This window comes from Aspergillus thermomutatus (assembly GCF_002237265.1).
Source record: "Aspergillus thermomutatus strain HMR AF 39 chromosome Unknown NODE_331, whole genome shotgun sequence".
NCBI classification, from domain to species: Eukaryota; Fungi; Ascomycota; class Eurotiomycetes; order Eurotiales; family Aspergillaceae; genus Aspergillus; species Aspergillus thermomutatus.
Window position 1 is genome coordinate 1 of NW_020798381.1, and position 26,935 is coordinate 26,935.

The 26,935-nt window shown below is 50.6% G+C and overlaps 11 protein-coding genes across 11 annotated transcripts; 5 read left to right on the plus strand and 6 right to left on the minus strand.

Annotated features, from left to right (window-relative positions):
• Positions 1-406: 406 nt before the first annotated feature.
• On the minus strand, positions 407-1,635 carry CDV56_100128 (uncharacterized protein; the record flags this gene model as incomplete). Its single annotated transcript, XM_026753747.1, has 2 exons — positions 407-1,553; positions 1,625-1,635. The coding sequence occupies 2 exons, from the start codon at positions 1,633-1,635 to the stop codon at positions 407-409; spliced, it is 1,158 nt and encodes a 385-aa protein (XP_026610295.1).
• Positions 1,636-2,985: 1,350 nt separating this feature from the next.
• CDV56_100637 (pantothenate kinase) lies at positions 2,986-4,632 on the minus strand (the record flags this gene model as incomplete). Its single annotated transcript, XM_026754256.1, has 4 exons — positions 2,986-3,301; positions 3,362-3,866; positions 3,934-4,216; positions 4,363-4,632. 4 exons carry the CDS (start codon positions 4,630-4,632, stop codon positions 2,986-2,988), a joined length of 1,374 nt encoding a protein of 457 aa, XP_026610296.1.
• Positions 4,633-6,643: 2,011 nt separating this feature from the next.
• On the plus strand, positions 6,644-8,829 carry CDV56_101210 (DEAD/DEAH box helicase; the record flags this gene model as incomplete). The annotated part of the gene is made up of 9 exons (XM_026754829.1): positions 6,644-6,969; positions 7,024-7,081; positions 7,135-7,270; positions 7,325-7,685; positions 7,738-7,817; positions 7,866-8,020; positions 8,076-8,269; positions 8,329-8,477; positions 8,531-8,829. The coding sequence occupies 9 exons, from the start codon at positions 6,644-6,646 to the stop codon at positions 8,827-8,829; spliced, it is 1,758 nt and encodes a 585-aa protein (XP_026610297.1).
• Positions 8,830-9,588: 759 nt separating this feature from the next.
• Positions 9,589-11,034, plus strand: CDV56_101656 (polysaccharide deacetylase family protein; the record flags this gene model as incomplete). Its single annotated transcript, XM_026755275.1, has 3 exons — positions 9,589-10,517; positions 10,566-10,651; positions 10,706-11,034. The coding sequence occupies 3 exons, from the start codon at positions 9,589-9,591 to the stop codon at positions 11,032-11,034; spliced, it is 1,344 nt and encodes a 447-aa protein (XP_026610298.1).
• Positions 11,035-11,413: 379 nt separating this feature from the next.
• On the minus strand, positions 11,414-12,823 carry CDV56_101900 (glycosyltransferase family 31 protein; the record flags this gene model as incomplete). Its single annotated transcript, XM_026755519.1, has 2 exons — positions 11,414-11,731; positions 11,798-12,823. 2 exons carry the CDS (start codon positions 12,821-12,823, stop codon positions 11,414-11,416), a joined length of 1,344 nt encoding a protein of 447 aa, XP_026610299.1.
• An 837-nt stretch (positions 12,824-13,660) lies between these two features.
• On the minus strand, positions 13,661-14,896 carry CDV56_102208 (phosphopantothenate--cysteine ligase CAB2; the record flags this gene model as incomplete). Its single annotated transcript, XM_026755827.1, has 1 exon — positions 13,661-14,896. One exon carries the CDS (start codon positions 14,894-14,896, stop codon positions 13,661-13,663), a length of 1,236 nt encoding a protein of 411 aa, XP_026610300.1.
• Positions 14,897-15,737: 841 nt separating this feature from the next.
• On the minus strand, positions 15,738-17,582 carry ATG29 (multidomain presynaptic cytomatrix related protein; the record flags this gene model as incomplete). Its single annotated transcript, XM_026756098.1, has 7 exons — positions 15,738-15,853; positions 15,915-16,619; positions 16,688-16,744; positions 16,799-16,995; positions 17,059-17,068; positions 17,124-17,199; positions 17,535-17,582. 7 exons carry the CDS (start codon positions 17,580-17,582, stop codon positions 15,738-15,740), a joined length of 1,209 nt encoding a protein of 402 aa, XP_026610301.1.
• Positions 17,583-17,929: 347 nt separating this feature from the next.
• CDV56_102767 (putative esterase/lipase) lies at positions 17,930-19,065 on the plus strand (the record flags this gene model as incomplete). The annotated part of the gene is made up of 2 exons (XM_026756386.1): positions 17,930-17,937; positions 18,009-19,065. 2 exons carry the CDS (start codon positions 17,930-17,932, stop codon positions 19,063-19,065), a joined length of 1,065 nt encoding a protein of 354 aa, XP_026610302.1.
• Positions 19,066-20,048: 983 nt separating this feature from the next.
• CDV56_103026 (uncharacterized protein) lies at positions 20,049-21,656 on the plus strand (the record flags this gene model as incomplete). Its single annotated transcript, XM_026756645.1, has 2 exons — positions 20,049-20,945; positions 21,000-21,656. 2 exons carry the CDS (start codon positions 20,049-20,051, stop codon positions 21,654-21,656), a joined length of 1,554 nt encoding a protein of 517 aa, XP_026610303.1.
• A 417-nt stretch (positions 21,657-22,073) lies between these two features.
• CDV56_103260 (uncharacterized protein) lies at positions 22,074-23,062 on the minus strand (the record flags this gene model as incomplete). Its single annotated transcript, XM_026756879.1, has 2 exons — positions 22,074-22,939; positions 22,990-23,062. 2 exons carry the CDS (start codon positions 23,060-23,062, stop codon positions 22,074-22,076), a joined length of 939 nt encoding a protein of 312 aa, XP_026610304.1.
• Positions 23,063-23,826: 764 nt separating this feature from the next.
• On the plus strand, positions 23,827-25,916 carry CDV56_103434 (SD08430p; the record flags this gene model as incomplete). The annotated part of the gene is made up of 2 exons (XM_026757053.1): positions 23,827-25,529; positions 25,577-25,916. The coding sequence occupies 2 exons, from the start codon at positions 23,827-23,829 to the stop codon at positions 25,914-25,916; spliced, it is 2,043 nt and encodes a 680-aa protein (XP_026610305.1).
• Between the last annotated feature and the right edge of the window lie 1,019 nt (positions 25,917-26,935).

The window sequence follows — 26,935 nt, forward strand, 5'->3', positions numbered from 1 at the left end:
TCGGTCCGAGGGGGGGTGTCAGGATTCCATCCCGTTTAGGTTTAGCGTCCCGACTTAGTCAGCCTATATATAGTTGGCCCCTGAGCCATCCTAATTGGACACTTGGCGCTTCCCGATTCTCTCAAATCCCAGCCGCGGCCAAGGCATTTCGAGTAGGACGAATATCGCACTAGAACAATTGAGATGATTCATTGAATGAGTTCAGCCTGATGTACGGAGTACATTGATGAATTCTTGAAATAGCGTTATGTACTTTGAAGCAACTAGCTAGAAGGTACTTGAAGAAAAACTGATTGATATGCGATACGATATAATCTCGATGCGCCCATTCCTTGATCCTTGAGAAACTCCTGACTCCGGATAACGGATGACTTTATGCAATAGGAAACAGAGGATTCAAGCCTCATCAAGGTTCTAAAACATGGTTCACTTCGATGGTAACCCCATCTTCTGTGCTCTTGCTCTCCTTGGCGTGTTTAATGAGAAGCTCAAATTCACCCTCGCTGCCGAAAAGAAAATGTTGCGCACGCTCAGACGAAATCTGACATGAAAGAATCGTGACGTTGACATTCTTGTCGAATAGTCGGAAAAATTTCCGTGCCTTTTCGAAGAGATCTCTCCCGGTCTTACATTCCTCTAGGGGAAAGGCGCGAATAGCGCCCGACTTATAGGAGACAAGCTTGAAAGTCACCTTGGCCGGGTTGGGCGCCTTGCGAGTCCTCGCTAGAGTATTAGATGTTTGTTCTTGGAGCCTGCGCCTCTTGACAATTGGTGCAGTGATGTTTCCATCTTCCTCCTCTTCGGACGATGATGAAGCGTCGGAGGATTCCTCTGCCGACGAGTCTGTTTCATCAGATGACTCTGAAGCATCCCCAGAGCTCGGATTGCTGGTCGCAACCTCGCGCTTGAGGCGGTGCTCCCTCTTCCTCTTTTCCGGCTCCTTTTCTCGTTCGCGCTCTTGTCCCCGGTTCTGTACGCGCGGCTGAGGTGGAGCCGTGGCCACTGACAGGTGCCTCTTCTTGATACCCTCACCCTCTGGGTCCAGATCGGGGACTGTGACTTTCCAGATATCCCGAGAATAAACGATGTCCTTCAGTGCCGGAGCGAATTTACGAATGGCGCAGCATTTGGCCTCGAATCCATTGTTCACACCCCGCCATGCGACCAGGAAACTTCCGTGCTTCGTCCAGTTCGGCCAACGGCTTCTGACCAGCTTCTGCGGGAAGTCAGGCGAATGTAGCACGAGGACCGAGTACGCGCACGGCGAGAGGATGTCGAATTTTGAAAGTTCCAACTCCCGGCCCTCCCGGTCAAAGACCTTCCATTTGTTCGTGCACGGTTTGCTGTTATTATATGTGCACGGCGGGAGCTTACGACCATTCTCCTTGTGCCATTCGTCGAGGATATCAACGAGGTGGTCGGGCATCGGTTGCTTTGGACCGTATTCCGGTATAGGGTTGATCTTTATCGTCCGACGAGAGGCCTGCTCATCCGCGTCCAAGGCGGATAATGATGGTTTCCGCTCTTCGTCGGAGTGGACATCTATTGCGACCCTAGAGCCAGAAGGCAAGTACAGATGTTAGCGCGCCTGGCCTCACGTGTATGCATGCCATTTGATACGTACTGGTCCCCCATGTTTGGGGTGGAGCTCAAAGGGCTTTGTCAGCTATAGATCTGGGACAAAAAATGCTTTGCGGCCGGATTGAGAAGAAGAAAGAGGACATTAGGAGAGAAAACGAATGCACTTGAAGAAAAGGAGAAAGAGTAGCTAGGTTCTCGGCGCAGAACAAACAAAAACACTAGATGATTCACTTCTACTTCGGGTAGCTGCTCCAACTCAAAGCAAAGAGAACGCGTCCAGATGAGCCGGCGCAATGCAAGTGTGTAACTGATTGGCCCTCCTCTTAGTTCTGGGCTTTTTTGGTACCTTTCTTTAGCTTAAGTTACTGTCTTGGAGATCAGTGGGGTTTCAAGCCTTGACAGGTAGCTTGTGGGCTAACGCTGAGGGATTCGGCAAGCTACCTAGTAAGCCTAGAAAATACCCGATAGTGTCTCTTAAAGTCTCTAGGCGCAGTCTGTGCTATAACCTAATTTGAGGTGTTTCAATCCTAACTGAGGGTTGTGCCGTCGTCAGGAAAGACTCATGTCTAATGTCTATACTCCCATCCATTATCCTTCAAAAAACAACATCTGAATTGAGTTGATTATGTCGATGCATGACCGTTGGAAAATCCGCTCAACGTACTAACTTACTCATGGCTTACTGTACAACCTACAGTAGGTCCAGCCCATCTCTTGGTGAGACGCAAGGATTCTACTATAGAAGCTGCAAGGAGCTTCGGCAGAAGACCAATGGTGAAGAGGAGTGAGATCAATCACAATATCATGCCACTTCCATCCAGTATTATTGCAATATTAAAGGGACCGCCAGAGAGATCGTGACCACCTTAAAGCACTCATGATGCAAAAGTCAATCTATGAATTAAATCTAGAAAGATCAACCTCAAAAGATATCAAGTTTCCTCTATGCGTCATCAAGCACGTATGCCGAAAGTCTATGCCAATCAAGCGGCCCGACTAAGGATAACAGACGGGTAGTTGAGGAAGATAGGTGTAGCCATAGTGATAGTACAAAGAAATGTCTAGGATGAGTCGACGTGAAGTATGAATGCAGGTAAGTGAGGAGCAGGTGAAAGATTCATTCGGTCTCACATCGGAACAATGCAATGAGACCCGCGAAAGCATTAGAAAAAGTATATCATAACGCAAGTGACGCTGTGCAAAACGCTCATAGATGATGAACAATGAGTATGTCAGAGGATCGGAAATGGTGTTTCTGTTAACAGACAGTTTGAACGAGCAGCGTCGATCGTCAAGGGTTGAGAAACAGAAACATAGGGGAAAACGTCAACGAGAGGGTATCAAAACTGAAGTGACGAGAAGGTGTTGGTGATCCAGATGGGCGTGAAGATATGGTCCCTCGAGCTACGTCGAGCTCGAACCCTCTTCCTTCTTGGATTGAACGGCTTCCTTCGCCGCCTGGATCGCGGAAGCTGCATCATGAATACTATTTCTGCGACCCCAGTTCTCTGGTTGTCTCCTGAGAAATGCGCCAACAGCGCCGAGGTAGCCTTCATGGCGCAGGAAGTAGCCTTGTTTCTCGCCCTTGGACCAGAATCGGATGGCATACGACAATGTATTCATCGTCTGATGATGGCCGCGAATGAACGAGCCGCCAAAGTAGATGTGCTTGACCTGGTGCTTCTCAGATTGTAAGTAGGCAATTTGCCCGATGTTGTTACTGAATGCTGTTAGCGGCGACTGCTCATTGTCGGGTCATTGATGACAAGCAGGAGCGTACCTGATAGCATACAGCAAGCTTCGGCTCATGTCTTCAGGGCTGAACTTCACTTCACCATTTTGTTGCTCAGCGTCGCCATGACAAAGACCTTCCCCATCCTCGGCATGCCGCTCGGCAGCATTCTTCAAACGAAAGACCTTGCCAAATGTGCTAGCGATGGCAGTGCTCTTAAGTCCGATCTTGCTGTAGTCCATGCCGTAGATATCGCCGACTAACATGTCCACCCCACTGTTGTCGCCCCGGTCCGCCATGGCCAGCATGTCGTCAAAGGTCCGGGCACCGGTCAGCAACGACATCAGGCCCCAGAATGTGCCACCGCCGAGGTGAGTACCACCCACACGCTCAAATTGCTTTGGACCAGATACTTTGATCATTGATACTCCTGAACCGATGTTGACTAATAGGTACGGGTAAACATCCGCTCGGGCCTCGGCAAATTGCATCGGCTCGGCTTCGCTGTATGTAAACACTTCATTGGGAATCTCGGTAATGAAAAAGTCAAGACCTGTGGCAGGAATTAGTTGAGTAAATTCTTTCGGAATGCGAAGATTGAGATAATCCAGCAAACTGACCTGTTATGAGGCATTCCATTTCGTCTTCCCGTATGATGTTCACGTTCAGCGTCTCTTTCAGCTTATCGTAGTACTTGTAGGCGCCTCCTCCCGTAGCAACGACACACAGCTCGTCTCCAGAGGAGCCATTGAGTCTCTCATGTTCCTCTTTCAATTGCCTGATGAAGTCAATGCACAGATCGATCCGGTGAGTTTCGAAATTGATAAAATTCAGGCGACCACCGTTGTCAGGCGAGTCCAATTCCCTGGTAAAATATACGAGCTTCGCGAGCGAGCCTCCAATCTAGAGATTGTGCAAAAGTAGAACGGTTAGAGAAATTTCCTTGTCTTTTTTGAGGTATGCGCGTTGGTCGACTCTTTTTCTGTTCGAGATTGCGGGGTGATGATTCTGCGGGGAACAGCGGGAAAAAAAAAATGACGGGCACTCACATCGACAGCGACATGGCTCACGATGCCAGTATGATGTGGGAGACGAATATCCTGACTCTCATAGTGAACGCCGTCCGTGGATGAAGCGGGACTTTTCGATCGAGGCTCTTCGTCAACAATGAAAGCACCTTTGACGTTGATCTTGACAGCTCCAGGGTTGGTGATAGCTTGCTCGAGTCGGACAGTTCGCTCTGTGAATGAATTGGTCACACGTTTAGGTGCGACCGCATCTGGGCCGACCGAATTGGACTTTGGGGAGGAAATAGGCATGGTGATGTCTCAACAATCATGAGAAAGGGGAGTGATTAGAAGTTCGGTGTCATTATCCGCAGAAGCTTAAAGACCGCCAGTGACTGTGGTCGCCATTTCGGAGCAAAGGGACGCCGTGATAACCACTACAGCGTATATCTCCTTCTGCCCGTTTTAGGTTGTTGAGGAGTGGAACCAAAGCGTTAGTACTTAGTAGGGTAGTACTGGACGGGGCGGAGCATCCCAATCCTTACTTCGGCGGATGGAACCGATACCGAGCTTGTAGATGGGCAGTGTCGGAGAGGATATGTAATCATGAATAGGTTGCTGAATGGGAAATAATGAACATATTTGATCGGTCATAGTGATGGATCTGTCAAGCGGGATGTGGTCATCTCCTTCCATTCCGCTAAATGACGTCTGTCGCTGATTGGTCTTGCTAGCCAAGGCCTGAGGCATCAAGCCACACTGAAGTGCACATGGGAACTACTGCCCCCAAGCTCAGTCTGTATACCTCAGTTGATCATAAGCAGCGTGGGAATCGTTCTCAGATTCTACAAGAGTCTGATTTCCTAAAAATTCTGACTAGAATACTGTTCCTTGTCGGTACAAGTTTCTTGAAGCAACTGATGTCAGCAACAAATGTATATCTCCATCAGGATATATCAGAAGAAGCACTGCGATCATGCTCTATCTAACAACTCAAAAGCATCTACACAAGATTCTACCTAATGAGCTGTCTCCTGACTGTTATGTTCAGGCCCCAGATAAGTCAAAGGATATATGGAATGAAGATATCTAGAGAAGCAAGACGAAGAGTACGCTAATTGCTCTCCTCACAGAATTGAACACAATTGTTTCTTTCTCCCATGTCTGCTGGAATACTAGCAGACGCAGAGCAACCATAGATAGGCTCTACGCCTACGAGGAATACCTTACAGACTAGGTTCTCTTGAATCCATTGAACTGCATATCGAAATACTGTTGAGAAGAGCCAAAGACATGCCAACCCGCAGGTAAACGAAACAGAAGGCTACCTGCATATCAGGCACAGGTTGTCAACAACTCCTTTTGGCAAGGCTGACAGTTGTCCAATCTGATTATCTACTCTCTTCCATCCCTCTGATGTCCTGAGTTCTTCTATGTATTATACCGGTTGTCAGCGTAGCAGAAAATACTTCTGGCAGCATCAACCAGCTATGGTGACTATGAGGAGCCATAACGGGCCTTCTAATCAGCTATTTCCTTATCTACATAGTATTCTAGGATCACATATAACGTCCTTCTGAGATCTTTTGTCAAGGTTCTTTGTTACTCTCCCCTCTTTGAACGATACAGAGCTCGCAGCGTTGTCTATATTCCTAGCCGGCACATTGCTTTCCACAAACTTCCCTTGCCTCCTCTAGATGTTCCAGATCTTACACTCTAGTAGCTCTCTCTTCTCTCAGCTTGCGATGCAGACAATCGCATTCAAACAGACACAGAGCACCCAACAGAAGAAAGACCCGCCTCACCAGGACGCATCAGGTTGGGTGACGGGTCCGCTTAGTCGGCGACTCTGCTTTCTACTATTCCGGCAGTTTCTGTAGTTTGTGTTTGTTTTGATTCCTTGTCATCTCCCATCCTTCTCTGAGAAGAATTTTCTCTCCTTCTTTCCTCCTCATCTATCCTCCGTGAAGAAGCTCATAGAGTGCTTTACTCTCTGTGTGTGGATGATCATCATCAGTCTCTTGACTATCTTCTACCAGTACAACAAGTGGTTTCTCCTAGGTGGGATATTCCCCCTTTGCTTTGTTTCGCTAGGTTCGTTCCCTCTCTCCCTATCTCTTCTACCATCCCCTGTATCGTCATTTCCTCTTACTCGGCGTGCATTGCTTCTCTTTCCAAGTGGCAAAGTCCTCTTCTCATATCTCGAGCAAGAATCGAGTAATTGGCCTCTTTGACTGTTTTTGATAGTGATTTTCTGACATCTCCACTCGTTCTAGACTTCCCAAACGCGTTCTGAGCTCCAAACACCGACCCATCTGCCAACATGGGTAGCTTCGACGTCACGGACATGAGCAATGCGCTCAAAGAAGTGACAAGCGAAAAAATCAACAAAAGCGTCGAAGCCTCCAATCTCGCTCGCGAGAAGGGATGGGTTCCACCCGAGCAGTACGACTACGCCAAGTACAACACTGGTCCTGCTGAGAAGCCGGAAGAGGTCACTGAGGAGACTGAACTTCCCGAGTGGGCCGCCAAAGCTGCTAAGTATGAATGGAACGACGAGTTTGGTGATGTCGGTCCTCCCAACAAAGAGCTCGAGGATATGTTGTTCCGTAACGAGTTCATCAACCGCACTGGCCTCAAGATCGGAAAGTAAGTGAACGTCCTTCCTCAATCAATGAAGAGCTTCCAGCTGACCCTGTGAAGTCTGCAGAAGATCGATGTCATCGCTGAGAGTAGAGAGCGACCTAACCCGGTCAAGAACGTAAGTTTTTGCTATCCTATGCTGTATCCGTTCTCAGTATTGATGACTTGAAGTTTGATGATGCTGGTCTCCATCCTATCATGCGTGAGAACATTCGTCTGTGCAACTACGAGGTTCCCACCCCTATCCAGGCCTACGCCATTCCAGCTGTTCTTACCGGTCATGATCTGATTGCCATAGCCCAGACGGGTGAGTACAAAAGCTGATGTCTAACGAGACTGAATGACTAAATCAATGAGTTAGGTTCTGGTAAAACAGCCGCTTTTCTGATTCCCGTGCTTTCCCAGCTTATGGGCAAGGCCAAAAAGCTGGCAGCCCCCCGTCCCAACTTGACCAACGGCTTCAATCCTTCGGTCGATGCTGTTCGTGCCGAGCCGCTGGTGCTCATTGTTGCTCCAACCAGAGAACTGTCCACCCAGATTTTCGACGAGGCTCGTCGTCTATGCTATCGCTCTATGTTGCGTCCCTGCGTCGTTTACGGTGGCGCTCCCGTGCGTGAGCAGCGTGAGGAGCTCCAGAAGGGCTGTGACATTCTCATCGGTACCCCGGGCAGACTGCTGGACTTTATGGACAAGCCTCACGTCCTTTCCCTTCGCCGGGTCAAGTAAGGCATATCTTCCTAATCATTTACTCCCAGACTAATCACTCTTTCCAAGGTATACTATCATCGATGAGGCCGATGAACTCCTCCTCTCTGACTGGGAGTCTGATTTTACCAAAATCATGTCTGGTGGAGGTATGAACTATTGTTTGTCACTTTCTGTAATGTTGTGCTGACAAGCAGAAGACGTGAACGAGGATGCAGACCATCGTTACATGATGTTCTCTGCAACCTTCAACCGCGAATGTCGTCGTCTGGCCCGTAAATTTCTTGCGGAGGACCATGTTCGTATCCGCATCGGACGTCCTGGCAGCACCCACATAAACGTCGATCAGACCGTGAGTAATTCGAAGGCTCATTTTAAGATGTGGAGCATTACTGAAAATGTATCAGATCATCTATGCCGAGGATCACCTTAAAAAACAATGCCTCTACGACCTTCTGCTGGCAATGCCGCCCTCCCGCACCTTGATTTTTGTCAACACGAAGACCCAGGCCGATTTCCTGGATGACTTTTTGTACAACATGGGTCTTCCGAGCACCTCGATCCATTCCGATCGGACTCAGCGCGAACGTGAGGATGCTCTGTGAGTTGACTTCTCCCCCACCAAAGCAGTGAGAGTTCTCGTGCTAATCCGTCCAACAGGCGTTCCTTCCGTAGTGCTAGATGCCCTATCATGGTGGCCACTGGTGTCTCGGCTCGTGGACTGGACATCAAGAACGTTATGCACGTCGTCAACTTTGATCTCCCAAGTACCACCCACGGTGGCATCACCGAGTACATTCATCGTATCGGTGAGCACATTAGTCACGTACACTATCTTGGGCTGTCAGCTAACGGCGCACAGGACGTACTGCACGCATTGGCAACGAAGGCCTTGCAACCTCTTTCTACAATGACAGAAACTCCGATATTGCCCCCGATCTCGTGAAGATCTTGATTGAAAGCGGCCAGAAAGTCCCCGATTTCCTCGAGTCCTACAAGCCTGCCGACGATGTGGTGAAGTTCGATGACGATACGGATGACGAGGCTGCCGATGGAGATGACAACGCGAACACCAACAACGATGATGCCGGAACTGGCTGGGGTGGCATTCCCATGGAATCTCCCAACGACGATGCCCCTGTCTCTACCGGCTGGGAGTGATTTGGGAGAGAGGCCCACCCTTTCTTGATACTCTCTGTCTCTTGATGGAGCTGTCGCGCGGTTGATCTTGCGCTTGATGGGTGATTGAGACTGGGTAGGAGTCTCTGGTCGGATCAGTGTCCCTGGACGGTTTGACCCGGCGAGTTCGTGGCTGACATCGCTCGATCTTTCCACACCTTCAGTGCGGAGCAGGGCTCTCTGCGTTGTAAGGTAAATTACTCTGCTTTTCCCTAGTATGGTAGTCCACTACTGGCAGGCTGTCTTTTTGGACCTTGGGCATGCTTCGGAAGTTCAGTGGGGATCATTGATGGATTATCTTCCAACTCTGACCTTTGGGTTACGATGATAAATCTGTTTAGATTTTCGCAGGATCTTCAGAGGAGTCTAGGGACCGTTAAAGGATGGCTAGCTAGTATCTTGTTCGGACAGACCATATTTGATGAATAATGACCCGGCTTATTTTGATATTTGGTGATCCAACCTCTGTAAATTCGCTCCAAGTATACGATCCCACCTGCGAAACGGGGAGTGCACCTTCCTGTTTGGGGTCATCAGGTAGTTCTTTCCCTTTCTCGTAGATGCACACCACCAAGACGCAGCTGCTCATTGCGAGTCCTCAGGATCCTCTCTCCCTCTCCATACTGCACACTCTGAGGATATCATACTCTTCATTCCGAGCGCCTGTTCAGACCTAGGGACTTTGAGTATTATTATTCTTTGAGAAGCGCTCAGTACTTTATTCTCAGAAAACCATCTGCAATGGCCGCGACGGATCTGCAGGGCCATCTCAAATGGACCGGACTGATAAGCATATTCTCCCTAATCAGTTTGGTTATTGCCAGTCCATCGATCGCATCTACAAAGATCACGCATTTTCTTTCAGGTCAGCAGTATGCCGAACTGCAGTCGAACCGCACCCCCCGCAACACCACGAAAGTGTCTCTGCTTAACGGACTAGACCACGAACCAACGCTCGTCATAGATACTTTCAACGACGCATGGCAGAACAATCTCGGATTCTGGCACGGTGCGGGAGAAGGTCTGCCCATTGAATATGGTGACGGTTACGTGCGATTCTTTCCAACGGACCCCGACCACAACTATCACACCCAGCTGGCGGCATCGCAATGCTTCAGTTTCCTCCCCTACAGCGATCAGTATCTTCATGTTGTGTTTTCGGGGACAAACAAGTTCAGCCTCTCGCTGAACCAGAACAATGAGAAGTGTAACCCGTATCGGAACCCATACCCCGAGACGTGGGATTCGGTGGAGGCAGCCAGGTATACCAGTGGCAATGAGTTATACGTGCCTCTTTCACACTTCCACATTGATCAATCAAGAGTCTTGTCGGTGTCCTTCAATGGATTCTACACAAAGGAAAGCTTGACATTATACAAGGTGGAAATTGTGCCTGAGCTTCCAATGGGTGTTCGAGTACCGAACAGGCTAGCCAACGGTAGGATGATTCTTAGATGCTCGAAGCCTAATTCCTTTGCGTTTGGTATAGACGATGGGCAACCGCACTTTGCTCAGAAGGTCATGGATATCCTGGAGAAGGAGAATATTCTGGTGACTTTCTTCGTTGTCGGAACGGGACTTCGAAATGAGGAGACCAATTTCACACAAGTGTACCGGGAAATGCTAAGGAGAGGCCATCAAATCGCTCTCCATTCGAATACACATCCAAAGTGAGCTCCCCTGCACAACCTGACTACCAGCGCTGACAATGGCGAAAGAATGGAAGGCTTGGAAACCATCGAAGCCATCGACGATGAAATCATCAGGAATATCCATGCGTTCAGGAGTTTCCTGGGAGTTGAATGTAGGTGACCCTGTACGTAGCTTTGGCCCAATTTGTCGACTAAGCCTTGAACAGCTCACTACTTCCGGCCACCATTTGGAACGATTGGCGCCAGAACCCGTCAACGGCTCGCAGTGCATACCTCTGATCCTCAGATCATCAACTGGAGTGTGGACATCGAGGACTGGCTCTGGGCTGACACTGAAACTCCGGAGAGACAGCTGGAGGCTTTCTATCGAGATGTGAGACGCGGGGGCAACCTGGCTGTGATGCATTACCTGAGTCCGAGCACAGTTGAGTATTTCCCACAGGTTATTCGATTTGTCAAGGCAATGAACTTGACCATAATGCGAATCGACCAGTGCCTTGAGGACCCTAGCAGTCCACCACTCATGGTCGTTTGACCGCGGGATCTAGCCCTCAGTGGTCTGCTGCTCTTGATCATTTGGATGAGGCATGGGGGCACACATCATGTTTTCGGGGACAAACCGATTTTGAAAAAAAAAAAAAAAAAGAAAAAAGGTTGTGCACAGTTGGAAATGAGGAAATGGAACGAGAAGTCGATTCGATAAACAGTATGCCTAAAATGGAAATAGTATAGTATAACCTTTTGAACCCAATGCTTTACCACCATAGACGCCAGCCCAATGTATAACCCGATGCTGTGCAAGAGAGCAAAGATAAGAGCAAGCACGAGAAGCTAGAGAAATGCAGACTCTAGTGATACAGGAATATCGAGATGATAGGCTCCGCCTTTACCATCTCATCGCCATGTCATCAGCGTCATAGACCGAAATCCGGCTTCGGACATGAAGGTGCCGACTCCACCATCCTCTCGATCCGCTTCATGACCCAGCCCGATCGCACGGCGGTGTTCTTCACACCGAGCCTAGGCGTCTTGCCGGTGAAACAGGAGCCTGCACGAAGTGCAAACTGGACACAGGTGGAGTCATTGAGACAGATAGACTGGCACTCATGGAATGTGTCGACGGAGGCGTGTTCCTCGTCGGAGAGATTATCCCAACCGTCGCGGACGTTGGAGAGTTCGGGGTAAATGAGCTCTTTGAAGACGTCTGAGTGTAGGAGGAGGCGTTTGTGGGACTAGGAAAGTCATTAATCATTTGTTCATCTGTATTTGAGCACTGTCAGGGTGAGAAGAGATCTTACCTTCCATCGTCGCTGCTCGAATTCCCACAGGTTTCGAATGTCCTGCGGGGAGAGGTGATGGAACGCGACGGCGGGGAAGCACCAAGGATGGCGGTAGAAGCCCGTTGTGAAGGGATCGAGCTCGCCGACGTTCGAGTTTTGCAGTATGGGCCATGAATACGTTAGCGGGACGCCGGCGTCCAGCAGGACCTTGCCGAGGACGCAGTCGCCCGCCCAGTGCTCGTCGGTGAACATGTCGAGCTCGACGCTGCGGCCGGCGTACTCGTCCGCCGCGAGCTGCAGGGCAGGTCGGGAGATGACGAAGCCAGACCCACCGTGCGCGAAGATGACGTCCGCGATTTGGGTCTCGGTGCCGATGTAGAGCGGCTTCTCGGGGTCGTAGTTCGACAGCCATTCCAGCAACGTGGGCCAGGCGAAGTAGGTGTCCGCCTCCATGAAGACGTACCACTTTGCGTCGCTCTTGTAGCGCAGCGTCTCCTGGATCATGGGGAGGAATTTCCACTTGTCCAGTTTCCAGCCTGGGTTGTTGGGTTTCCCAATGGCCGAGTTGGCCTCGTCGGCGAAATCCTGCGTTTCCAGACCGTGTCTGCCGAGCTTCTGTAACCGATTGTAGAGGTCGAAGTCTGGAACTGTACGTTTTACCTCACTGTCCATGTTGCGCAAGGCATCGTGTATGCGCACGCCGGCGATTTCTTCCTCGAAGTCGGAGAAGATCACGTAGTTGGGGATGCAGCGCAGGGTAGTCTCGAAGTGCACGGGGACTTTGTCTAGGGCTTCGGTCACGCCGGTCTTCATCACCACCAGTACATCTTCGATGCCGGGAAGGAGGGTGCAGTCGGAATGAGTGTCCTGCTTCTGTTTCGGTTGTTGTTGCTGCGTTGACAACTGCTGCTGTAAGTTGTTGCGGAAGCTCGAGAACGGTCGCTGGAGGTCCGGTCGGATCGAAATGAGGTGGTATAGAAGGAACAGCCCGAGCACCGCTGAGATCAGGGTGATGCGTCGACGGTAACGGAGGGGAATGAGCATTATCGTGAGTGCAGCCGAAGCTGTAAGTTTTGGAGGAGGATAAGTTGTAGACGCCGGGCGGAGATTCAGGATGGAGGAAGGGCGAAGCGAAGCAGCGCTATTGAGACCGAGTCTTCAACTTGACAAAGACACTGTTGATCATCATCGGTCTTCCCTTTAGTCTTTCTTCATGTCTTCTCCTCAATTTCAGATCATAGTCTGAGTGATTAATATTGTCGGATCAGGTAGGAGGCGGAAGGCGGAAAGGGACGAGGCGGAATTGGGGACGGCACTCGCACTTTTTCAAGCAGCAGCTTCAGACGGTAGATAGGCTGAAAAGATGAAAAACAACCTAAGTAGTGAACAGATGACGATCGGCCCACCGACGGTAAGAGCATTAAGCAACCGTCGATGACGCGTATGTGTTGCGTTTCCGCAAGCTGAAACCCCTGGGAAGATCGTGGGGTCAGCGTTAGTTGCTTTTTAAGGATGTTATCTGCCACGCCGTGAAACTGTCAGAAGGCTTGATTTAGGAACAACCAGTCATCTCTCTTCTTCATTATATTCCGCGCACCCTGTTGTGTTCCCCTATGAATGCACCGTGAGACGTTGCCCGGACAGACTGTGGAATGTTGACTCGAAAGCCAAAACACAGTGCCAAACTGCCAATCTATCGATTGTATGGGACAATGGGGCCAGATCGTCCACGCCAAGCACTTGACAAGTACGACTAAGACTTAGTAAGGAGCAATGGTACCAGATTATGAAGTCGATACTAATATTTGATCGGGAGGATATCTATCTATGGGCTATAAAATTGATTTTGTTGGGGACTTGTGGTGGCATCTTCAGGTAGTATTATGGCTGCTGCTTGGCCTGCTGTTTGGCGATCATGTTCGAGTGCAGCTTCACCAACTCAGGAATGATCAGACTCTCAATCTCCACTCCATCCCCGGTGCTAACACTTGCTGGTTTCTGCTCATTGTCCGCTCGGGCTTCCCCACTGGGACGGTTCGCCGACTGCTCGCCCGCTTTCTTTGCCTCTGCCAGGCCCACCTGGTCTTCCGCACCAGAGATGCTCTTGCTACGTCTCGACTTGGGAACCCGAATCCAGCGCTCGTAGGGGGGATCTGGCGTCACAAAGACAACCTCCCATTTACGTGTGGAGAGAAGGTTGCCAATAACCAGATGGTGTGCGTACCGCTTCAGCGCCGTCTGCGCCTTGTAGACAAGCAGCTTGGGATCCGTTTCCAGCTTGAAGGAGACGACCATACTTCCATCAGGTGCCCAGCCGTCCACCAGTCGATGCAGAAACTTGGGCACTGGGTCCAGACCGATCACGAGTTTCTTGCTGTTTCCTGCCTGGGTTTCCAGCCCACCCGTGTAGATTTCCGTTCCCGCGACCGCATGTGAATTGTCCAGGTGCGCGGGAAGCTCGGAGGACTGGATCTTGTGCTCTGCCATCCGATCTCGAGGAATGAAGAAGTCACTGACGGCAGCAGCTAGGTAGAATAATGCATTGGGCCCCAGTGGTCTCATCAATTTGGCCAGCATCCGCAACTCGAACAAGTACTCTGAAATCGTGGTAAATGGCAAAAGCAACAACAAGTTGTTTTGTTTGGCATAGCGGTATTTCCGCAGAACGTCCCGCATCTGGTCCTGATATTCACTGCGCACCATTATAGGACCATGATCTGGATTGGCAGATTCTGACGACGTGGATGGGGGCGCCTCATCCATAAAGTCCAAGAAGCAGTTCGTCGAGTGGCTATAGTGCCGCGAATACGGCAGCAGACTGAATTGCCGGTGAAGGAAAATCACCGCGTAGCCTTCTTGGAGGAAATATTCGGCGGAAGTTGCACCTCTGGTTCCAGCCGAGAAGTTGTCTATAAATCGCACCGTCTGGTTTTCGAGGGGCACAGTTGTGCCTCCGGACGTAACTAGGACCAGCCGCCTGTTCGCTTCGGCGTGATACTCGATGAAAGCTCTGGCAAGGGCTTCATGTTTTGGGAGGTTCTTAGGAGGTGGATAGTTGTTGAAATAGACGGACTCTTGCTCCGCAGGCGTCATTTCCTCTGTTGTTGCTGCCGCCATTGTCAATCGGCTTCTCTGGGAAGCTGCTCCAATTCTTCCAATGGCTATTGATCGCACGGCACTCCGTAGCCAAGAAATCAATCCTTCTAAGCAGTGCCAAAGAGATCAATTCGAGTCCTCTTGAGGCTCTTTAGACCTCGAGTATGATTGCGGGCTGACGTTGACCCGAGATAGGAACGATCTATGCAAAGGCGCTCAACTCAATACGATAATTCGCGAGGAACGTATACGATCGGATGGAATGGATAAAAGGAATCAGAATCAACCGAGAGTGCTCGAAGGGTACCTGGTATTGTCGCTGCCTGGACGGGACTCTGTTCCTCAACCACCAGAGAAATCAGTTAGCCCGAGCGGATGACAGGTCCCCCAACAGGATGCCCCCCCATTAATCCGACATCAAGCGAACACTAATGTACCTGGTAGATTTCCACTCCTGTCGCCGAAACTCGCTATGTGCCAAGTCCAAATTCGAAAGCCCGACAAGCCGAGCTTCAGAGGACTGTAGGTCAAAAAGATGACCTGTTATTTGCCGATACGCAGTACAGGGACACAAGTTGTCGGCTTCTCTGCTACTTGCACCGAGGCTGATTGAGGGGCTTTCGGTGCTTCTCTTCTCACCGCCTTTGAAGCACCTCCGCCTTTGACGTCAGCTAGTTGAGCGTTCACGTGATAAGCTCTCAGTACACTCAAGCAATTAGGGAGAGTGGGTAGAAGTGTTTCAATCCATGATAATATCAATTCGGCGTCTAGCGACACATCATGCAGAGCTGGATACAAGCTCATTCACTATTGGATTCCATCCTTGCACAGCATACAATGTCCGATCAGGAGCACTCCGGCCCTACAGATAGCGGCTTCGTAGCGCTTGACTGATAGTGCTCATGCGGCTTGCCATTCCTCCGTGTTGCATGTTACTCAGTAGGGCCTCTTCAAGCGCCGATTGTGTGACGCTGGCATCTGCTCAGACAATAGTTAGTAACGAACACTCAGAATTATAACCGGATTCGATCGAGCTTACCGTCGAGATCACTGAAGCTACTTCCCATGCTAGGTGTATCGCTAGTGTCCTTGCCAGAAGCAATCGATCTCCGAGGACTTGATCGGTTTGGTTCTGCCGTCCTTTGGGGGCTGAAAGGTCCACCTGATTGATGAAAGATCCGACGACTGTCTCCTTGCGGTAAAGGAACAGGGGCCCCGGAGCTGACAGAGCTTGTTGACGATTCTGCTGTGATTGACTTCCTCGGGACACTTTCTTGTTCTGACAAGCGCCTCCGCTGCGCAGCGGCATGCTCTGCTTCCAAACGAAGCGTTGCGTTCAGATCTTGTCGGGAGGGCTCACGTGGAACTTCTTCCGACTCGCGAGCCAAGGGCAAAAAGGCGGGAGATTCGTCTTCGTCTTCTTCGTCATCTCTCAGACCAGGCCGATGAGTCGAGAATTTGCCAAAGCGCTTAAACCGTGGTCCTGTTCTGCTGAGCACAACATCGCCATCAGTATCAGACTCCGACGACGAACTTGAGGAGAGGTCTTCTTCCTCAAGTGTAGGAGATCTTTGTAGCAAGGCCTGCACAGCCTGCTCCTTTTTATTGATCGAAGGGCGTCGGCCATAGCCCTCCCATTTAGTGTCTTTTGTGTCAGCCGGTGGCGTTTCGTTTCGAGACGTTTCTTTTTGACTCTTTAGTTGGTTAATGGTGGTTGTAGAGCTCGTACGGCGTGGACCTGGCGCTGCGTTCGTCAGATGGGCATCAATAGCCAGGCCTTGACTGACGACATGCAGTAAGGATAAAACTTACTTCGTTGCGGCAAGGTGTCCTTTTGCTGTGAAACAAGACGAGATGGGGCGCGTGGACCTTGAGCTGATCTTAACTATACTGCTTCTAGCAGTGAGTTCCAAGAAGACATACCTGCACCGGAAATGCCTTTGGGCTGTTGGCCTCCGAGAGCTGTGCTCCCGGTCATGGAACTAGGAGCCGGAGATGGGGAGTTAGAGTGCGTAGTGCCCACTTTGCGCATTTGGGCGCGGACTTGCGATAGCTGCCGGTCATAAAGCCATGCTGCCTGCTGGAGGAGAAACTGAAGTGTGACATCGAAGCTATCCGCTCTGGAAGCGGCCAGTTTGTTAGCACGCGTTGATTATGAATGTTTACATTTCCTGGGGACGTACAGTGCCTTCCCTATGAGAGAATTAGTATTAGAATAATTTTGATGATTTTGATAGAATTGCCTCACAGTCTATGTCATCCCCTTTGGTTGGTCGTGAGAGAATATCCCAGAGTGCCTGGTCCTTGGCAGCGTTCCATTCCACCTGTGAGTGTCAGTAGATAGTCAGAGAGTGAGCTTGATCAGCGTTGGCACTTGCAGGAGGAGGGTCCACAAAATCGCCTCTGGGGAATGGAAGACGGATGAAGACTGTGAATCTAGTATCCCCAGCTTGATGATGAAAGGCCATTGTTCTGCGTGTCTGATCCGTATGCAATAAATACAAGGAGTAAATGACGAAGGACCAATGATTGGATTTTAGTTCATGTACTATTGAGCATCCACCGTACTTGACAAAGATAAGCAGATTATCTCTTTATTTTAAATAAGAATTTAATGCAATAAGATTGTGGGGGATATTTAGGATGACTTTGAGTATACCTGAGACAGATGGTGATGGAACAGAAGAGATGACGGAAGTGTTGCCATTCTCGTGCAATCAGGTGCGTTGCGATCGAAGGCTTGGGATGTGCTTGGAAGCCTTTGGTTGAGGGGGAAGGTCGGTCTTGGCCGTAGATCTACGGGGTAATGCTAATTCCACCGCATCTGGTGTCATGCACACACGAGCCAACATTCATCCTGATATTGTGACCTCAACTTGGAAGGCTGTATTTACCAGAAGTATGTAATATGATTTGCGCTATCTCATAGGAAGATTAATTTCCGTAGAATCTCAATTGTACCTTACCTATGAAATGCCGTGCAATATATCCCAATAATGATCTAGTCCCGCACCTGACATCGTACAGGCTTAAGGTCAAGTCAGAGCTTAAGGGATGCCTAGGTAAAGTTCCTTAGTTTCGGGCAGGCAATAATACTCTCGTGAACTAGTGGATTTTAGCCCGATATTCTCAGCAGCACCGCATTTAAGCGTTATAGCAGAGGCAACGAGGCGCACTCTTTCCAATCCTACATTCTCCCCCCTCTGTCGTCGGCAATCAGCCTACGTGAAGTGTTAAAGACCGGAACTTTCATCGATGTCCCTATCAAGAATGTAACTGGCCTTCCCGTCGTCTACTTTGCCACGCCGTTGATGTCTTTCCTAACATACATCTACCGCAAAATATTGGCGGTGCTCATCAGAGCTGTTGCCACACGTGGCAAGCGCATCTCTGCAAATCCAGATGATGTCCTTCAGATAAAGTCGCGAGACGCGGGCAGACATTTGAGAGCTCATGTCTATCGGCCAGCAACTGCATTGTCGCCATCGCCTGTCCTCATTAATTTCCACGGCAGCGGGTTCTTGATACCGCTTCACGGAAGCGACGACGAATTCTGTCGGCAAGTCAGTCGAGAGACAGAATACACAGTGTTGGACGTCCAATATCGTCTGGCACCGGAACATCCATTTCCTGCGGCGCTTAACGACGTGGAGGATGTGGTCAACTGGGTCCTCCAACAGCCAGACAAGTTCGATTTGACTCGAGTGGCTATCTCCGGGTTCAGCGCTGGAGGGAATCTTGCGATCGTGGCGTCTTCCGTGCTCTTCCCACGAGGGACATTTCGATCTATTCTCGCATTCTACCCACCGCTCGATTTGTATACAGACCCGGGAGCCAAAATCCCGCCGGATCCGGCAGGGAAGCCTCTTCCTGCACCTTTGAGTCGGCTTTTCAATAAGTGCTACGTTCCTTCCTCATATGATGCCAGAGACCCGCGCATTTCACCATGCTATGCGCAGCCCGAAAGTTTTCCCGATCGTGTTCTTGTTGTGACAGCGGCTGGTGACAGCCTGGCTCGTGAAGCTGAAGCCCTCGCTGCGAAGATAGAGAAACTGCCTGGTCGCCAGGTTGTGTGCCAGAGAATGCAAGGTTGCAATCATGCCTGGGACAAAAGAGCTCCACCAGGAACCATCCAAGGCAATGCCAAAGAAAAAGCCTACGCCATGGCCGTTGCAATGCTGATGCGCTAAGTGGCCCGGTCAATGGTCTTCCACGTGGTGGGATCCACAACCTCATTTGCCTCCCTTTCAGTTAGTACTAGGTAGTAGTAGTGATGCTCTTCGCCACTTGTTGTGGACTTGCAAGAATTGGAACTTGGAAGCGGTCAAGAACATTGGTTAGCTGATGCCTCAAGACCACGGTTGTAGATGAGTAGCGGAGTGGCCTCCGTCCTTGCTAAGTATCGGTTATTAACTTATTTCACCCTGCTGTATCCATATGATGAGACCGAGCAACTCCATTCCAGTCAATTTACAACAGTAGATAGATCATGGTAAGAAGGGCCAACGGTCTCACGAGGACAGAGACCACCCACCCTTGGAAGTGGACCATAATTCTGAAGCCGCGGTTCCTGACTCAAAGCGATGGTGATGCAGCGTGGCTGAAACTAGGGGCGCCTTAGCGCGGACCGTACCGGACACCCTGGCCCTAAGCCCTAGATGCCTGTTTTGGCACGCTTGTTGCCTCCAAAGTCAGGCAGCAAGGGCTTGAGCATTAACAGGCGTATTAAGGTTACCAATGTATCGGTTGGCCCTGGTAGAAGAACAGCTGATGTTCCTCTGACCTTGCGTATCGTGGCGTAACCATAGTTCATGATTCGGTCAGACGGTCCTCGTGGGTCCCAAGGTGCAAAGCCTGAGGCCCGAACCAGCTTGACTCGTTCATTTCTTTCTGTCTTTCTCGGTGTCTCCATCGCTGCCAGTCTCGCAATTTTAGTGTCTTTTATCCTTCCTTTTCTCCCGACCGTTCTTACTTGCTCCATATGAAACCCACCCCGCAAGTCGGATGCTGCTCGTGAGCGCTTCCATCTCGTCCACTGTGCTTCTGGTACTGTGGACGAGTGTCCTAGTATCTTCCGCTGCGCGCCCTTGAAATCTGATCGGTAAGAAGAAAAAGTTTACGGGGTTTTGTTCTGGAGTTCTATGTACTCGAAAACACCAACAGTGATCGCATCATGGAGCCGTCAAATTCGGTCGGCATCGATGAAGCTCAATACCGCAATGAGGTTCTTTTGCTTCCATCCGAAGATTTAGAGATCGCTCGGGATCACCGACTAGTCGAAGAAGCGCATGAGCTGGGATTAAAAGTTCCGGAAGTCGAGGTAACCGCATCACTGGCCGCCTCGATCGCCTCGGGAATCATCGATGTATCCTCCCCTGTCCTGTCTTCCGGTTCCTCGACAGACCGCAACTCGATATGTGAGGTAACACAATCTCATGAAACCTCCCGGCTGGACCAGGTTGCTTCGTCTCTCTCGGAACTCACCGTCTCCTCCGATCCCGTGAAATGCGGCAGCACCCGATCGATTGCCTCGCTCTCCACGCGCCCCACGTCATTTAGCTCGAGTGAAGGAAGACTGGTTAGTGGTCTAGATGGGATCTTCGCGGGGCAGCCCGGTCACAGAAACTCGCTGTTGAGCATATCTTCGACCGACAAGAAAGAGAAGCGAAAATCGAGCTTAAAATCTGCTATTGGCAGAATTCATTTCAGGAAGAAGAGAACGCCCTCTACGGTCCTTCTTCCACCCGCAGCTCAGATTACCGTCGCTAGAGGACAAGGGGGCGTGGATAAGGTCTACGTGGAGTCGAGGCGGAGCGAGTCGCAGAACCCAAGTTCAGACGAAGCGAGCCAGGTCTTGAGACTTGAAATACCCATTTACGATAAGGAAACACTGCACAGAAGTCTTGAGAATGAGGAGTTAGTCCAGCTGCGTGAATCGCACAAGTCGGAAAGAGATCGCCATATCGCCTTCCAAGATGCTTTCCTGATTCAGCTCAGACGCAACCAGCAAGTTGTCGTGGCCGACAGGCTTTCGGAAAATAAAGCCTTGGAGGAGCAGAAGCGAGTGAAGGTCATTTCCCGCAATTCAAGGCCGGTGTTGCAGACAAGCTAACGACTTTTGCAGAATGAGGCCGATGCCGCTCGTATGGAGGAAAGGCAGCTTGCAGTCGAGATGGACCAGCTTCGCGAATTTGAGAGGGAGAAGCGGAACTCCCGCACGCGCATCAAGTATATGGAAGGATACTTCAACAACGCCCATCCCCCACCAACGTCGGATTCCGAATCAATATCTGGATCCGACGGGACATCCCCGGTCCGGCAATACACAAACCAGCAAAAGTCCCTGCTGGCGCAGGAGTACCACGACCACGAATGCATGGACCGGTTACACACGGCCAAGATCAAGGTCCTACGAGACCGACAAGAAATCAGACTACAGGAGGCCATCGCGCGAATGGAGAGGGAGCTGGACGCGCTCATCGACAAGCATGCATTGGAATTCGCTGAGCTGCAACGACAGCACCAGCAGGAAGAGGCGCTGGCGATGCACGCGTTCGACGCGAAGAAGACGAAGCTGCGCCATCGCTGGAACCTGGAAGAAGCCATTCTGCGCAAGAAACTGGAACTACAACACGGACACCCGTACGGCCCTCTACCTCCACTGTCATTCTCTGACACGCATTACGAGACGCGGGACTCAGCCATTTGCGTCTCGGAAAACACTACGAACATGAGCGGTGACGAACAGACACACCCGAAGGAAGGTGAACCAGTGCATTAATTTATGACGTGATGTTTCAAAGTGATACCCTTTCTTCTTATCGAATCATCTCATTTGCATATACGTTGAAGCTGCCCCTTTTCTATTGCCATTGTGGAGATAATGTGTTTACTTCCCCTCCTCCAGTTATGGTCGATACTTATATTCTTGTAATTATTTTGTTGACGTGCTCCTAGAGCTTCTTCATTTCACTTTTCAGTCTTGGACAGGCGAGCATTATATATACACCTGGCGGCATTGTTACTTGTGCATAGCATTGATTGGCAATCGGCTTTCCTGTATATTCGATAGATATCAGCTTTATGTGCCGCTTATAGAACTCAATGCATAATATCGGTCTTTTGCACCCGAGTCAGTGTCACTCATAGAGAGAATCCCGTCAGCCCTTACATGAGCATTGCAATCCATTCGTCTGATCTAGGATATAGCTTGCTGCCGTAACCGGTCCAGGAGCGTTTCCACTCGCCCATCACCCCCGGTAAACACAGCTTCCAGCCTCTTGTCTCTCCCGCGGTCGCCGATGATGACTGCACGCTCAATAATTCCAGTGTCGGAAAGCTTGAAGCGCCCAACACGTCCATCCTCCCATTCCAGACGAACATACGTCGCTTCGAGAGCCGTCGGAGAAACAGACACAATCCCCAAGTCATTCGGCTCCAGCCGACTCTCGTCTACACCGCCACCCACACTCCCATCTCGAACACCGCCAAGGTCTTCTCTCAGCATGCTAACCGCATCGACTCTGAGATGCCACGCAACCAGCTGCCGCCTCAATTCGCGAACTAGACCCCGCAGATCCTGCTTCCGCACCCGACCCTTCCACGGCTTGAGGGGTGCATCCTCTTCCGCGGACTCCTGCGATGGGGGTACAGGCAGATAGACGCGCTCCAGCTTCTCGATAGGAATAAACGCAGGGATTGTGTGACGGTGCACCTGCAGCCTCCGCTCCTCGCCCGTGCCGGCCCGTCTCAGAAGCACGTAGTACGGTTTCGTGAAGCGGCCATTCCGACCGCAGATATCAATGCGTACACCTAGTAGATTCGGATGGTCCGAGTGCGGAGAAGGATCTTTGAAGGGGAAGGTGGTTGTTGAGAACGCGACGCGGTGATGGTTTAGTTCGGCGTGTTTATCGGCGGCTTGGACGAGGGGGGAGACTTCGTCGGTCAGAGATGAGATGGGTGTAGGCGCTGCTGCTGCTTGGTGCGCCTTCAGTCGTTTTTGAAAGTTATCGGATGAAAGAAGGCTGGAAGTTAGGAGTCGACGTCGTCGTTGGAGATTGCGGACTGGTATGCGGTTAGCGATGTGTGATGATGGGCGGTTCTGTAGGACTCACTTTCGCGCCGGATGGAAGAGATCTCGGAGTCTAACTGCTCTTCCAATTGTTTGGAGCTGTCCGGTGATTCCATTATGCCAGTCTAAAGTATACGAGGTTGTTTTCAATCTCTCGTGCGAATATGATGCGGAGAAGCAGTTTACTCCGAAGTCATGTTTGTTTGTGTCTATGGCGTCACGTGCCAACGAATTTATCCAGACTCAGTACGACGAAACCAACGGATCAGAAGTTCATTTTCGTTCACGTAACGGCGAAGAGATACGGAGTAGTCTCGAGCTCTTGTTACTCTCCTTAATCGTGCCTATGCAAATTTAGTTCTTGATTACATATGCACGATTGACATGGCGATGCCACGATAGCAACAGGAGTGAGATCTCCAGTATACGTTGGGCAAGGGATTCATGTCAGCCAGCACATATGGCATCAGTGCATATCGAATAGCGTAGTTCTAAAGTGATGAGAGAATCGTTTGCACTTTGCAGTGTGTACGGTAGCTGATCAACTAGCTATGACAAAGATCCAAGTTCCCTGTCATTCTCATTCCGAATGGTTACACTGGTCAAATACTCGAGACAATGGTGAATGGAAAGTCGACCGTGACACAGACATTCAATGTACTCCGTAGATGTAGCTGAATTGCAAAGACACGAAGAAAAGATATCCTCATTTCTCAGTCCCTGAACTATTATTAGCCGACCACCGACACTAAGATAAGCTTCGCCCCGAACTATCTCCAGAAGTTCCCCTTGAGGCCAGCTTGCCTCAATCGGATCCTTCAAGCTTCCAGTCCTACAGATTGGACCCTTCTCCTCCACTTTCCACCGCCACATTGGATGGATGCATTATCCCGATCTTGACTCCGTTTCTCATTCCAGTCATCCTCCTTCCTCCTCCCTTCATGTTCGAGCCACGTCTCACCACCATCTTCGGCCCGATCAGCACTCTCATTCCGCAGCTCACCAACCCAACGAGGTAGAACTTGACCAACTAGTATGCAACAGCAGAGGTGAAATCAACTCAGACGTCCCTCATCAGCCTGAAACTTCTTTCCCTGCACCCTCAGATTTCGAATCCGACTCGGACGGTGTGGACGACACGCCGGGCACGCGACTCCTTGAGCACCACCGCGGACGAAGCAGTACACAGATGAAGAACAAGAGTCGCACGGTCTCAAAACGTCGCTCCAAACCGAGCTTGACCCTCGCAACCGGCACGCAGAACGGCTATGCTGGCGACGAGATGAATTCCAATATTGAAATGCGCAAGAGGGATACCTCGCTCGAATCATCGGCCTCGCGGGCGTCTCGCTTGATGTTCCGGCAGAGTTTCTCCTTGAATGATGAACCCCCGATCACCCCGCAAACTCCAGCTTTGGCGACAACTAGCTTCGCCAACTTGCCTTCCTCCGACCAAAGAAACTTTTTGCTGTTATGTGTTCTATATTTCCTGCAGGGAGTCCCCATGGGCTTGGCCACAGGATCCGTTCCGTTCCTGCTCAAACCATACCTTTCCTACGGTCAGATCGGCGTTTTCTCGTTAGCGTCCTATCCTTATTCCTTGAAGCTTCTCTGGAGTCCGATTGTCGACGCAGTATGGAGTCGGAGGTTTGGGAGACGGAAGAGCTGGATCACACCTGTCCAGGTCATTGCGGGCCTGGCGATGATCTATCTGGGCGGACAAATTGAGGAGATGATGGTACAGGCCGGTGCCAATGGGGGTGCTGGCGTGTGGAATTTTACCTGTTGGTGGTTCCTGCTCGTCTTTTTCTGCGCCACGCAGGATATTGCGGTGGACGGCTGGGCCATCACGCTCATGTCGCCTCCCAACATCTCTTACGCCTCGACCGCGCAGACCGTTGGCCTCACAGCCGGACACTTTCTCTCATATACCGTCTTTCTGGCATTCAATTCAAAGGACTTTGCGAACCGCTGGTTTAGAACGACACCCAGCGAGGATGGCCTGCTGTCTTTGGGCGGATATCTGAAATTCTGGGGTTGGGCCTACCTATTCGTGACGATCTGCTTGGCTGTCCTGAAGAAAGAAGACAAGACGAGGGAGCGGGACAGTATCACCGATGTCTACAAGAGCATGTGGAACATCCTGAAACTCAAGAACATCCAAACGATCATTGCGATCCATCTGATCGCCAAGATCGGTTTCCAGGCCAATGATGCCGTCACCAGCTTGAAGCTGTTGGACAAGGGATTCGGCACGGACAACATGGCGCTGGTCGTTCTGATCGATTTTCCTTTTGAGATTGGCCTGGGCTACTATGCTGGAAAGTGGTCGACCGAGTATACTCCCATGCGGCTATGGTGCTGGGCGTTTGTAGGACGACTGGCTGCAGCCGTCCTGGCTCAAGCTACCGTCATGATCTACCCTGCCAGCGAGGCGGTTTCCTTCTGGTACATCTTGGTTGTGATTGGGGAGCACGTCTTTTCGACATTCATGAACACTGTCATGTTCGTTGCAGTGTCTGCTTTCCATGCTCGCATTGCCGATCCCGCCATTGGTGGAACCTACATGACCATGTTGGCAACGTAAGTTACCTTTGCCCATCTACACTACTGTATACTGACCGTTCTAGCGTCTCCAATCTTGGTGGTACATTCCCTCGGTACTTTATCCTCAAACTCGTCGACTTTTTCACCGTGGCCACCTGCGTTCCCCCAACCGTCCCGCCTCCAGCGGAGAAGCTGAAGGGTGATTTGATCACGTCGGCGTTCTCGTGCGCCTTGGAGCCAGACAAGAACCGCTGCGTCAACGGCGGTGGAATATGCGAAACCAGCCGTGACGGCTACTACATCACCAACATCCTGTGTGTGTTGATTGGAACAGTCACCTTTATCTTGTTTATCCAGCCGGCGGTCCTGAAACTCCAGAGTCTGCCTCTGAGGGCGTGGAGACTGACCAATGGCAATCGGTAGTAGATATGCCAGGGCTACGAAATAACATGTTCAATCAATATACTGCGACCATTGCGTCCATACTATGTATTAGATAGCTCCTAAAAGTCATGGCTCACCAGACACTTTGCAATAGACAAAAATTTACAATGTTAGCAATATCCAGGGCAAGGTATGCTTCATATCTACGGAGTATGTAGTACCCTGTACATCGCCAATGACATCCACCCCCAACAATCTGTAACATACATGATACACAATCAGGATGATCCTTGCTCCAGTCACTCCGATCGCCACACCATTCGCCATGTTCCTGGCCAGCGGGTCCCTGCAGCTTCGAATCTACTTTTAGATTGTACCATCTACCAGTAGTACCGTAAGTAGTCAGTAAAAGTACATACTTGCGAACTAATACCCCTGCTAGACAGTTTAGATAGCTGCTAGTACACCACTCCTCAGTCCTCACACTTTCTTCCATCGTCACCTTCATCACCCCATCTCGTCCTCCCCCGTCATCATCCACTTCATAGTCAAAGCATCCCCGGAAGGACCTTACAGAGCAGAGAACAATATACCAAGAGAAAGACAACGACAACGACAGCGACAACGACAATGTATCTACCTCCCCTCCTCACCCTCGCCCTCCCCCTCATGCTCTCAACAACATCCGCCCTCCAGACCCGCGACATCCTCAAACCCCGCAACGTAAGTCCAGTCCCCAATTCACCCTGAACGGCGTATCTCCTAACGATAACGGACAAGTGGGACCTCCGCCTCCTCGGGCCAGGGTGTAACCCCAACGCCTCGAATATCGAGATATCGCTTTTCCACCGGTCCGGGTTGTACGGCGGGGACTGCGAGGGTCTCGAGACGAGTGTGTACAATGCGACGAGTGTGAAGAGTATTTCGTGGAAGAGTCCAGGGGTGGATCGGTATGATCCTGTCTCTTTTACCCTCCTGACGCTGCCTACGCTCTTTCGCGTCTACTTTTCTATCTTCTTCTTCGTTGCAGTTCTTTTAACAGTTTTTTTTTGCAGCTT